The sequence below is a fragment of the Salvia miltiorrhiza genome, chromosome 5 (genome assembly GCF_028751815.1).
Source record: "Salvia miltiorrhiza cultivar Shanhuang (shh) chromosome 5, IMPLAD_Smil_shh, whole genome shotgun sequence".
Classification (NCBI taxonomy): Eukaryota; Viridiplantae; Streptophyta; class Magnoliopsida; order Lamiales; family Lamiaceae; genus Salvia; species Salvia miltiorrhiza.
Window position 1 is genome coordinate 21,356,597 of NC_080391.1, and position 14,065 is coordinate 21,370,661.

The window sequence follows — 14,065 nt, forward strand, 5'->3', positions numbered from 1 at the left end:
ATGAGAAAGTGACTTGAAAAATAAATCAAATTACTCAATACTAGTATTTAATTTGTGATTGAATCTTAAAACACAAGAAAATAGAGACTACAACATGGTAAAATGGACACAAGAAAATAGAGACTACAACATGGTAAAATGGATGGAACTATTTATGCTAGTTTCGTGTCTGGTTTTATTTTATATTTCTGAAAACAACTGTGTTTACTTTTTAAAAATTAATTTATATTAAATTTAATGCAAATTTATAATATCCTCCACATATTTATACTTGCTGTTTTTTTAAGACCAAAGAACATTTTAAGTGTTTTTACATTCACAGTCCTATTAACTATTGAAAAGAAAAATATTTTAAGACGCTCTCCCGATAATCAATTAAGACTATATCCTATTGAGGGTGTACTGGACTTGGACACATTTTAGCCATGAAAATGTCACATGCCATTACATCTCATGGTGGGCAAACATCAATCAAAACCTTAGTAAATACTTTAATTTAGTTTGAATTATTCCTTGTTTTAGGCTAGATTTCAAGCAGTTGCGGCTGGTCCATTTTGAAGTGGGCTTGGCCTAGAATATAGGATGAGAGACAGCCCATTATTGGAATAAATTTTCTTAAGTGGTGGGCAACTAATCTTGGACCTTTATAAGAGAGGTTCTGCCCAAACGACATAAATTTACAATCAACACCATAACATAAATACTATATTAAAAAACCATGACATAAATACTATAATCGGATTTCAAAAAATAAAAAGCACATAAATTTGTCAAAAATAGAAAGCAAAACTCGACCTCTCACACAGAACACTCTACTTTTCTCCCCAAAATATGGACAAATTCACAAGGTAGGCTCCATTTTTCATGTGATGACATGCTGAACAAAGAAAGAAGAGTCATGTGGTGCACCGTATTATTATATTCCCTTCATTTAATTAACAACATTTGAATTTTTATTACAAGTAGGTTGCTTTTGTCAACTATAGTTGATTTTTTTTTTCTTGTGTGTCAGATGTCAAATATAGTTGATTTTGCTATTCCTGCAAAAAAATTCCCTGCATAACATTATTTATACACAATCCTAGCCTAGATAGCAAAGTTCTCTTTTGCAAGAGGTTATTGGTTACCATCAATATATCAATTGGATCTAGGAGTTTTGTTGATCAAATAATAATTTTTCGTTTTTTCCTTGGTAATTCGAACCTCGAACCTATTAGTTAAAAAGAAAGCGTCTTACCACCGAGTTTAGGAGTTTTATTGCAGGAAAACATCTGCATAATCATCAAATAATATGTAATTATTCATGTTTGCCTATATAGAATAATGTGCAGAATTAAACCAAACAGATAAATGAATAACTAAGAGTGTGATTATAAACTCTTTAAAATAGCTTATAAGTTATTAAACCATTTATTTTCTCATTATCTTATAAGCAAAACTTATTTTATAAAAAGAACTCAACTAGTAGATTTTTTATTTTCATCATATATTATCATTCTAATTTCATCTCTTTTCGATTTTCTCTCTAATAAAAATTACCACTCTTTAACTAAAATTTCTCTCTTTAACTTAAAAGTTCATTTATGTAAATATTTTGACAACTCATGATCTCTTAAAAAAATTATCATATAAACTCTGAAAATATCTTATAAGCTCCAAAAAATTATAAGCTTTTAAAAATAAACTTTAGCCAAACACACTCTGAAATTAAATTTTAGCTATCCCTCCACAAAAAAAGGTTAATATAAAAATTTGGAAGATGGCACGAGGAATGAATTAACAAAAACTAATAGTCGAAGATCATCAATTGAAATCTCATCAAACATCTTCCAAAACAAAATGGCATCGAAAAGATTGAAACACACTTTTAAACCACAGCCCAACCACCATTTGTTTTCTTCTCTTTTTTTAGCCAAGAAAACATGATCTGCAAAATACAATGCCACAAATAAAATGTAGAAAAACTGAATTCGAATTACATAGAAAAAGAATAAGTCTTTCCGAATTAAATTTCACTGCCTCCTAACCTATGACCTAAGATGGGTCCATGAAAAAGAATGTACACTCATTGAAAACCGGCCTCAATAATTCCGATTTCGTCTACTCGAATAGAATTTCATTCAAACATGACAAGAAAATGTACATGAAATCCCGTATTTCAAATTTCAGGTGGTGTCACGTCTCTATTTTAACATCACTATATTATAAATACGATTATAAGGCTCAAAAACTCTGAACCGGCGGGGGCAGACCGGTGGTTTGCACCTCCGTCTCCTTCTTCCGCCGCATCTCCAAAACTTTCCGGTGGTTGTTCGAATGCATCTCAGTGGAGAAAGTGGGGCTGCAAGCGGGCCGGTATTCGGGTAGGAGCCGCCCCGACTTGTACCTCACGCCACAAGCGTTGCACAGCGTCTTCGAACCGAGTGGGCCCGCCCGCCACTGCGGCGTCTTCGTCACGCCGCAATGGCTGCACCTCCTCGGCTGGCCGTCGGCGGACTTCTTTTTCTTCTTCGCCGGCGCATTCTCGAGAGGGAACGACGTCGTGGAGGACGTTGAAGAAGGTGGGGAGGCGGAATGCTCCGTTGATGACAAGACGTGCCACACGCGGAGCCCGGCCCGGGCCCGCTTTGTTCGGGCCTTTGTTTGAACTGGAGTCGTGAAGCACGGCTGCGGCTCCGCGGCCGGCAGTTTTCCGGCGAGGGAGTAATCGGGAAAGGAGTCATCCATGAAATGCGACACCCATTCTAAACTCTCCAAACCCTCCGCCTGCAAAAAATTTCAGTTTCTCATTTTCCCCCCAATTTCCAAAACCGCCATTAACATTTAACCGCCGATAATTTCAGACCAAATTAAAAATTAAAAATAAATAGTAAATAAAATCAAGTTTACCTGAAAGCAGAGCTCGCCGTCGTGGAATGAGCCGATGTCCTCCCGCTTAGAGAGAGAGACCGCTCCTTCTCTCTCCCGAAAAAGAGGCGTAGTTTTCACTTTCACCTTCCCCTTCTCCGTCTCCCGTTGCTCTTCCATTTGTTGCTCTTCTGTTTCGGAGTAGCCATTAGAGAAATCGAGGAGCTCATCGACGCTGAAATCATCTCCGCCGCCAGCAGCACCCGAGAATTCGTCCGTCACCGCCTCAAAACCGCTTCTGGAATCCCCTCCTGCTGATTCCATTTCCTAAATATGAAAACCAACATGCAAAATGAGCACAATTCCATGAAGCACTCCATAATTTATTTGCAAATGCAAAACGGAGAAAAATGAGATACCTGCAAATGAGAAAACGGAGACAATTAGGGAAAATAATTGAAATTGAAGAGAAAATGGTGGTGGTGTGAGTTCGGTAAAACATTGAATGTGTGTGTATGAGAGAGAGAGAGAGACTGTGAGAGAAGCAGTCCACAGTGACATAAATAGTACTCCCTCCGGTCCGCCAAAAGTAGACCACTTTGGTTGGGCACGGGATTTAATAAAATTGGTGATGATTTTGATGTAGTGGAGAAAGGGTCCCACCACTTTATGAGATGTGTGGTTGAGATTGAATTTGGGGTGGATTTTTTTGTAAATAAAGAGTGTTTGTAAGGATAAAAGATTAAAGTGGGTGGTGGGACCATTTCCATAAAAGGAAAGTGGTCTACTCTTTGCGGACGCCCAATATAGTAAAAATGGTCTACTTTTGGCGGACGGAGGGAGTAAATAATACTATACAGTAAAAGAAAGATGATGTAAACATATATAGTTTCTGTATCTATATGTCTATCTATATTCCCAACTCATGACGCTTTTTAAAATAAAAATACCCCTGCACCAAAATTCCGGTATAGTTTCGAAGGAATCAATTTTAATAAATTTAATTAAAAGATATTTACATATATATAATGAAAAAATAAATCTATTAAAATTAATTTGTGAGATAATTATTTTTATAAATATTAAGTATATATATAATTGAAAATATGAGAATATGTGTATTAAAATGGAAATACCACACTTGTTAAAAATAAATTCAAATGGCAAGAAGATTATGCTTTTTATGAATGGAGGGAGTAATTTTATGTTTGAGATTATCATAACTTTCTTTATTTTGGATAGGAATTCCGCTCGATTTAAATTGGTTCGATTAATAATGTTCACAGTTCGATTTTTTTTAATCATATTGTGCAATATTTTGATAATTTTCAACTCGATTCGTCGTATCCGTATCTTATTATTTGCAGTGGAAAGTTCAAATTCTGGTCACAATAAAAAAGAATGAATTATGTTATAGAAATTTATTCTGTTTTACATTCGTGTGTTAGTCTATTTCAGTTTTAAATACTCTCCCTTCGTTTCTTTCTTGAGATGTTTTAGCTATTTGCATAATAATTAAGAAAGTATTAATTGCAACTTAAATGATGACTTTTTAAAAATAAAAACATTAATTATTGCTATTGAAAAACTAATTTCATACTTCCTATATTATTTGTATATCTTAATTTACTTCATGCTCCGGTATATATGCATAGAAAAAAAAATGAAACCAAAACATGGAGTGTTGAAAAAAATTCTAAGGAGGAGAGTGATAAATCACCTAATGTAAGTGAAAAATTTTATAAGAAAATAAAATTAAAAGCTTGAAGCATCTAATAATAATAATAATAATAATAATAATAATAATAATAATAATAGAGTATTAAATTGAGACAATTTTGGCCATTCCCTTTGACTAATCTTGTGATTTCGCATCGATCGGCGCTATCAAAGGTATGTCAGCATTATTGTGCCCTTTTCCCGCTCTTATGTTTCTAGTTTCAATTCGATTTTCAATTTGTTTCAATTTTCACGTCATGCTCCTTTCTTTATTTTTATTTATTTATTATTATTGGTTGAAATTTAAACTACCCACTTTCATAACATATCTAACAAAACTACTAACCCTTATAATAAATATACACAATCTATCCAAAACTAAAATGATGTTGATAGGTTTGCATTATTTTTTGTAAAAGTTCTTACACTTTCTTACACAAATACAATTATGTAAGAAAATGGTAAGATTGTTAGTTGAAAATTGTACAAAATATGAGAAATATGCATTTATTGCTAACTCACGTCACTTTGTAACCCTAATATATTGTAGGTTTGAAAATTTGAAAAAATTAGAGCATGTTTATGTTATAAAAATATTAGTACGAAGGCGAAAAAATACAAACTTATGTGTATTATGAAGAAAAAAAATTCAAATCTAATGGCTTAACTAGCCGTCGATAACCATTAGCCGCTATCACTAGCCTCGGGAATAAGAATAGGCCTTTTTGTACCATTTGTTTCAAGTTTTGGCGTGACATTTCTTGAGACGAATGGTTTTAATAGGTCATTTCTTACCATTCGCTCAAAATTCCGGCGTGACAAATCATAGGACGAATGGTGCGAATAGGTCATTTATTTTCATTGCACACAAACAGAGACGGACCTACGTTTCTTAATATGGGGGCACGTGCCCCCACAACTTTATTTATATTTACTAGTTATATATATGTCCCAAACCCAATCCTCCCAATCCTAAATTAATCGTGCCTCCTTAACATTTTTTTTATATATTAATATTGCCAAATCCCAAAATTAATGTAGACTCTGAAAAGTGAAGAAATTAGGCTATTTAGCAGTGCTCTCTCTCTCCTCCTTCCATCATCATCAAATTAAGTTCGATTGGTTCTATCTCAATTTTCAATAGGTATCATAAAATAATTCATTTTGTAAATTTCTAATATAAATTAATTTGATTGCTTCTTTCGAAGATTCTATCTATTTTAATTTTAATTTATAAAATTACATGATTTTGATTTAAGTTTATATGAAAATATTTTATGAAAGAGCATTAGAAACTCGTAGATTTTAATTGTAATAGACATAAATTATTGTGTAGTAATTATTTCAAATGTATTTTTTATATATAACTATTTTGTGCCCCCATAACAAAAAAATTCTGGATCCGTCCCTGCACACAAATGGCATATTATAGCACGAATGATACGAATTACCCTCATTTGTATTAAATTTGAAATACAACAGGAAAAAAAAAGTTTTTTAATTACATATTGTATCACAGTATAGTTTAGATACAAGTATGATCAAATAAGATGGAACGAGTTTGTACATATAATCTTGTGCTGTTAAATATAATTGCATTTCGTAGGTATATATATTTACGGATAGCGATAGTGTGATTTACAGTTTTACTTTTTATCAACTAAAAATAAGAGTAAAAAATTTAAAAATTTCCACATTATCACTTCAAAATCAAAAGACATATTTCTCGGATCATAAAATCCAAATGTAGCGTAAATGATTTTTTTCGCACGATACGATGAATTTCACCGAAACAATGTTCAAATGCGTGCAAATGAGAGAGAGAGAGAGAAAGGAATGATAAAATTTGATCTTCAAGAAACTAACATCTGGGTGTTTGGTCTAGTGGTATGATTCTCGCTTCGGGTGCGAGAGGTCCCGAGTTCGATTCTCGGAACACCCCTAATTTTAAGATGTTTTACATATTTATCCCTTTTTTTTACCAAATTCTTTGAAAGTTTTCAGTTGACAAAATTATATTTAATTGGTAAGCCAAAAATGAAATAATCACCAATCTCTTTTTTAGGGAGTAATCTTTTTTTACGTAATTATCCCTTTTTTTACTGTTCAAAAGTTTATCTCTTCTTTTAGGAGTTAAATGCAAAAAATTATGACATTTTAGTTAAGGTAAATATCATGAAAATCCCTGAAGTATACCCGATTTATCAAAAATACCCTAAAACTTTCAAAATGTTCTCTAAGCCCTCAAACTATCAGGTTTTTATCAAATATATCCCGCATCTATTTTCCGGTCATCAAAAACGTGATGTGGCTTGCCGAATGCCACAATATAATTTATATTTTATTTTTTTAAAATGCAATGACAAAAATAATGTCGTTTCGTACCATATCATTTTTTAAAAATCCACTATGAAATTTAAAATTCACTCCTATTGTGTTTGAAATTCACGTTAATAACCTAGAATTATGGATAAACACGATAGAATATGGCAAGTAACGAAGTCGTTTTTTTCCATGTCATGTAAAAAAAAATGAATATAAATTACATTGTGGCATCCGGCGAGCCACATCACGTTTCTGGTAACTGAAAAATAGATACGCGATATATTTGATGAAAACCTGATAGTTTGAGGGTTTAGAGAACATTTCGAAAGTTTTAGGATATTTTTGATAAAGTGGGTATAGTACATGGGTTTTTATGATATTTACCCTTTTAGTTATTATGTGGAAGAAAATTATTAAAGAAAGAGAAAAATACATATACATATATGAACTTTACCCCTCTTTTATTTTGCAAACAATCTTTGAATTTCTCCCATAAAATCACCAAGTTTTGATTTCTTTCACTTTTTTTTCACAATTTTAACTTTTACCTAAATTGAATCTGATTTAGCGCTTGTGTGGGAATGACCATATGTCAACCACTCATCCATCATTACGATGTCGTTCATACCTAAATTTAGAGTGAAATCCGATTTTTCAAATTTGTTTCCTCTCAAGCGAAATTATGGTGAAAATTCTTCAATAAGCTATAGTATTTTTATGGTGAAACAATCTTAAATTCAAAGCGACATTCTTCACGTAAAAAGTATTATGTCTTATTCCTCATTTTGATTTATAGAGTTTTGCAAATTATATAGATATTTGCAAATCTCGAGTTATAGAATTTTGCAAATTTTAAGATACTTTGAGCGAATTTGTTAGATGACTTCTAAAAATTCTTTCATTTTTAGTTCTTTATTTAAAAAAAAAAAGTACCCTATTGTAGTCTACATCAATTTACTTTTATAGCCTTGAATGCAATCATTGTCAGATTTCTTTGAATGGGTAGAGTTAAAGGTGATCAAGGTGAAGTTGAATATGTGATTCATAAGTGTATAATACTACTCAAATACAATAAAGAGGACCACAAAAAATCGAATATTTTCACACCGAGATTGACAATTTTAAAAAGATTAACAAGAAATGCAAGAAGAATTTTTCAGATGCATGTTATAGTTAGTTTGTGCGTCATTCTTGTGTTGTTGAAGTTTTGATTAGATTGTAAAAGTAAGAGATGTTTTTGTCCTAAGATGGTATTTTAAACACCAAACAACGTCATTTAACTAACTCATTGAATTGAGCGTGTTATTTAATTGCCACATAAGAGCACCCGCATCGCGGGTACTCGAGGGCCTCCTCGAGGAGATGGCTGGCTTCGAGGAGAGCGATGCAGCGTGGAGTTCCTCGAGGACTCCTCGAGTTATCGAGGAGCCTCGAGTAGGCGCGTGCTCTGCACGCGCCATAATTAAAAAAAAAAAAAAATTCCTATTTCAATATTTTCGACCGTTTCTTCATTATTTTATTTTATTTTTATTTTTTTTTTGCTTTCCAACGGCTCTTTCAACGGCATTCTTCAATTTTCCTTTTTTTTTTTTTATCTTTTTTTATCTCTATAAATAATACTTCTCCCTACAACTCATTCACCTACAATTCATTCATCACAACTCACTTTCATTCATCACAACTCATTCATTCTTCCTCCTACAATTTTTTTTCCAAAAATGTCGTCACCTGAACATGATTCATCGCCCGATTCCGACGAAATCGCTGAAAAGTTCATGGAGTTGGTTGAGTTGCAGAAACAAGTGCTTCATTCATACTACCCCCAACCGGCGCCGGAGCCGGCGCGTGCGAAACGTCCCCGATCATACGTCCACCGTGATCGTGAAGAGGCCCATGTACGTCTTATGCAAGACTACTTCGTCGACAATCCAACGTATGGCCCTACTTTTTTCCGGCGTCGATTTCGCATGCAGAAGGAGCTCTTCTTGCGCATCGTCGATGCTGTTCAAGGTGAAGATATTTACTTTCATATGAGCACTGATGCACTCGGTCGAGATTCTCTTTCTCCTTTGCAGAAATGCACGTCGGCTATCCGCCAATTAGCCACCGGGGTTAGTGCTGATGTTTTCGATGAGTATCTCAAAGTGGCCGACTCAACCGGGCGTGTATGCCTCAAGAAGTTCTGCAAGGCGGTCATACGGGCTTTTGGAGCCCATTACCTGCGCCGTCCAACGGCAACAGACGTGCAACGCCTACTCCGAATGCACGAGGCGAGACATGGTTTTCCCGGGATGCTCGGGAGCTTAGACTGCATGCATTGGGCGTGGAAGAACTGCCCAAAGGCGTGGCACGGCGCATACACACGTGGGGATCAGGGAGAGCCCACCTTGATATTGGAGGCCGTTGCCTCATTCGATTTGTGGATTTGGCACGCCTTCTTCGGCGTCGCTAGTTCAAACAACGACATCAATGTGCTGAATCAGTCTCATCTCTTCTCCGACGTGTTAGGAGGAACTGCGGCGCCGGTGGTCTTTCATGCCAACCAGCGCGAATACCGGATGGGCTACTATTTGTGTGACGGCATATATCCGGAGTGGCGTTGCTTCGTGAAGAGTCCATCAATGGCGACCAATCCGAAGGAGGCAAGGTTCAAGAAGATGCAAGAATCGGCACGGAAGGATGTGGAACGCGCCTTCGGAGTCCTTCAAGCTCGGTGGGGAATCATTCGATGTCCGGCGCGCAATTGGTACGTAGAGCACTTGAAGGACATCATGTTGTGTTGCATCATTCTCCACAACATGATTGTGGAGCACGAAGGTGAAGCGGCTGCCAACTGGAGAGATGATGACGGGGCATCTAGCAGTGTTTCGACGGAGAGTGCTGGACAAACACCGGTGGCCTTCGAGGAATATGTGCGAAGGGATAGCCTTCTCCGAGATAGACAACTACATGCTCAGCTCCGATATGATTTGACTGAGCATCTTTGGGCACGTTTCGGACCTCTAGGGCCAGAGTAGTTAATTTTTAGGAATTGTTTTTATTTTATTAAAGTTTTATGTAATATTTAGGATTTTATAATTAATGCAATTTAAATTTGTAATAAATTGTGTTATTTAAATTTGAGAAATAAATTTTAAATGAAAAACATAAAATCAAAACTAATATTATCAAGGAGGCTATCAAGGAACCCCAATGCAGCACTACCTACTCAATAACACAAACACTATCAAGTAGGCTATCAAGGAGGCTATCAAGGAGGTCCCAATGCGGATGCTCTAAGTGCCAAGTCATATTCAATTTAGGTGAAATTTAAAATTGTGAAAAAATCGAACAAAATCAAAAGTTAGTGATTTTATAGGAAAAATTCAATGTCATGTGCAAAATGAAAATTGGAGTAAAGTTCATATATACTTATATGCATTTTTTTTCAAAAAAACCAATGAATAGAAAACTTAAATGATACAAAATGTCAATTTAATATTATTTTCAAAACAAATTAAATTTTAGTATATCAATTTGATACAAGTACCATAATAATAATAACTTATGAAATTAACACTTTAATTTTAATTGACATATATTATAAGTATTTAATTGGTAACCAAAATTAAAAAAATATGCACCAGCCGGGAATCGAACCCGGGTCTGTACCGTGGCAGGGTACTATTCTACCACTAGACCACTGGTGCTACATTGGAGGAAGCCAAAATTATTTTTAAAACTGATATGTTTTTCCAACCAATATCACTTTTCTGGTAGTATGATTATTGGACTACCACTCTACCAGTTTTGTATATCAGTCATATTTGCTTCATTTACGAGGGTGAGACCAAGGTATGACTTCACACAATCCCAAAAAGAAAAAGAAAAAAAGAATTAGTGTAGGAATCCTATTGCTTTTTGGATGGAATGGAGATATAAGAGGTTCTTTTAGATAAATTAACTAACTAGTTTATTATCCGTTGAGTTTCGATGGAGAAATCATTTAATATTCTAATTTATAGATAAGTTTATAGGACCTTGCTATTTGGATCAATTTGATCCGGATCAAATGTGAAAATTTATTACATTTTAACATGAAAAGACATTCTTATCCTTTATATATATTTTACTTTTAATTTTAATATATTTATTGGGAACATTAATTCCATTAAATATTTTTGTATTTTCAATGAAAATTTTGACTAGTTTATAGTGTGAATTAAATTGGTTCAAGATACATTAATATTTTTATATAGTTGTAATTGCTTCATTTTCAATTGAAATATTATCTCACTTAGATTGCTTTACAAGTATTTTTTTTTTTTTTGATGCATAATGTAAATATATATATATGCGTGCAGGAGCCAACACAAAGTTGGCGAGGCTTTTTGAGAGTGAAAGTCACCAATCCAAACAATAATTAGTCACACCCTTTCAATTTTAACACACTTGTATCTATTTATTTTGACATGCATGAATTTTCATGGTTTTTTTGTTGTTGTTAACATGCTTTATTTATTAATTGAATAATAATTTATAGTTAAATTTTATTATAAAATCATCATTGAGTGATATTTGCATTTAAAAAGATTATAATTTATCGCTTCAAAAAAATCACTATAATTTATTTTAATTAAACTTTATAATTTTTTATTCCATTTTAAAAATATGTTATATTAAATTATTATAATACATGTAAATCAAATTTTGAACTTAAATCTAATATAAAAACACTAAATCAAATTGTCACCTCTAGTCCAATTGCTACAATTGAAGTATAGTTTCGTCACTAATATATAGGAGTAACGATTTACATTTAGCCATCGCCAACATAATTTAAAATATATTGTATGATTTTGAAATTTTAGTAATGCATTAAAAAAATTTAAACTACAAATAAAATGCCAAAATTTAATAAGGACCTGAAACGACTAAAGCCTTCAAACAAAAATGAGAAGCTCTTTTCTTAACTCCAATAAATTTTCATCTAAAAAAAACCGCTATTTTTTTTTATATATTTTTTATTTCTTCAATTAATTTTGTTAAAATTTTTGTTTATAATTTTATAGTGATTGTATTAGTTTTGTATTTTTTTAAATTTTATAATTTGACGAAAATAAACTATACTTTATTAAAATATAATTAATTTTAATTTTTTATATTTTTTAACTTCTAATAAAGAGTGAAATTTGTTGAAGTTGCACAGACCATCATTGAATATATAAACATTTTTTTATTTGACAACACAAGCACACATTACTCAATCCATCGATTAAACTTACACATAAACATTTTACCAATTGAATTGCTCTTTATATCAAATATATACGATTTTTTTTACAAGAATATATATATATATATATATATATATATACATATATATATATATATATATGTATATGGGTGCGGTTATAGTGAGAACCACAATTATCGTGAGAACATAAGAACCAATAAAATTACTGCATCTGCTATACAAATTAATGCATCCGCTATTAAATTTAATGCATCCGAAAAAAATAATTTTTTTGCTCCCTTCAGGATTCGAACCCAGCACCTGCATCCATCCACCAAGATGATGCATCCACCGTAGATCTTGATGATCGAATGGCTTAAAATGGTTCTCCGTTCTTATTTTATTAGTGGTTCTTATTTGAACCTTTCCCTATAGGGTGCGGTTATAGTGAGAACCACAATTATCATGAGAACATAAGAACCAATAAAATTACTGCATCTGCTATACAAATTAATGCATCCGCTATTAAATTTAATGCATCCAAAAAAAATAATTTTTTTGCTCCCTTCAGGATTCGAACCCAGCATCTGCATCCATCCACCAAGATGATGCATCCACCGTAGATCTTGATGATCGAATGGCTTAAAATGGTTCTATGTTCTTATTTTATTAGTGGTTCTTATTTGAACCTCTCCCTATATACATATAAAAGATGTATACTTTTAAACTATTTCTTTTTCGTATACAAATTTATAAATTATATAGATAGTCATCTTCCAAAGATATATTCACCAAAAAATTAATAAAATATCGTTAAAATATTCTATGATTGAGAATGAATAAATTATAATTGGTACCCAATAAACCATAACTAAAATTAATAAACTCAAATTCTCCTTAATTATTCATAATTCGATTGGAGATTACAATAGGCCCAGTCTCAAACAATATTTTTTAGTTATATTATAAATGTTTTACTTGTAGGAAATATTCAAATATAATGTAGTATGTGATATATATATATATATATATATATATATATATATATTACATTTTACGATATTTTATATTGTTAGTTATGTTTCGATCGAATTATTATTATCTCATGAAAAGAATAAAACCAAGATGATGTTGAAACATACACAATACTTGAGAAATACATAACTCATAAAAGCATCCGCATCGCTTACACGATAGCGGCCTACTCGTGTAAGGCTGCTATCGTGTAAGCCGATGCAGCCCTCACTTACACGAGGGCTAAACGTTCTATCGTGTAGCCCGATCGACCGTTGAAAATACGCGCCTTTAAAAAAAATTGAAAATTGAATTTGACTTTCTCGATTGGCGCGATTTTTTTTTCCTCTTCTTTTTCTTCTTTTTTTCTTCTTCTTCTTAGACTAGGATTTTAATTTATGTAATTTTAATTATGTTTTAAATTTTTTTTATGTAATTTTTAGGTTTTTTATTTTAATGGAATTTTAATTATTAGTAAAATGTGTTATTTAAATTTGAGCAATTAAATTTAAGTGAAAAGCATAAAAATCAAAACTAAAAAAATTATGTAGGCTATCATATAACCCAATGCAGCCTCTTTACACCATGTGGCCCCCCTCTCATAAAGTAAGCTATCATGTAACATCAATGTGGATGCTCTAATGATTTATGTAAAAAAATTTATTTTAGGAATAATGTCCGATATCATATTAATAATTTGTAAGTATTTTAATATAAATTGAAATGTATTTCAAAGTGATTGAGGGTGTTTAAATAAAAAAAAATGTTACAAAAACCAAAATGTCAAACAAAACGTAAAAATAAATTAAAAAATGGAATATCATGTTCATGAATTTGTCTATATTTGCCTACGAAAATAAATGAATTCATATAGATATTGAAATGTATATTTAAAACACATCAAGTTCATTATATATATATATATATATATATATATATATATAT

The 14,065-nt window shown here is 32.4% G+C and overlaps 1 protein-coding gene and 2 non-coding genes across 4 annotated transcripts; 1 reads left to right on the forward strand and 2 right to left on the reverse strand.

Moving 5' to 3' along the window:
* Nucleotides 1-2,094: 2,094 nt before the first annotated feature.
* LOC130986686 (GATA transcription factor 5-like) lies at nucleotides 2,095-3,425 on the reverse strand. Of its 2 annotated transcripts, XM_057910157.1 has the most exons (3): nucleotides 3,267-3,425; nucleotides 2,890-3,174; nucleotides 2,095-2,766 (listed from the first exon to the last, which is right to left on the reverse strand). In XM_057910157.1, exons 2-3 carry the CDS (start codon nucleotides 3,169-3,171, stop codon nucleotides 2,224-2,226), a joined length of 825 nt encoding a protein of 274 aa, XP_057766140.1. In that variant the 5' UTR covers nucleotides 3,172-3,174; nucleotides 3,267-3,425; the 3' UTR covers nucleotides 2,095-2,223. The 2 variants fall into 2 exon arrangements, with proteins under 2 accessions (XP_057766140.1, XP_057766141.1); XM_057910158.1 differs by having other exon boundaries at nucleotides 2,890-3,393.
* A 3,011-nt stretch (nucleotides 3,426-6,436) lies between these two features.
* Nucleotides 6,437-6,508, forward strand: TRNAP-CGG (transfer RNA proline (anticodon CGG)). The gene has a single exon. It is a non-coding gene; the product is annotated as a tRNA-Pro (tRNA).
* A 4,001-nt stretch (nucleotides 6,509-10,509) lies between these two features.
* Nucleotides 10,510-10,580, reverse strand: TRNAG-GCC (transfer RNA glycine (anticodon GCC)). The gene has a single exon. It is a non-coding gene; the product is annotated as a tRNA-Gly (tRNA).
* Nucleotides 10,581-14,065: the final 3,485 nt, after the last annotated feature.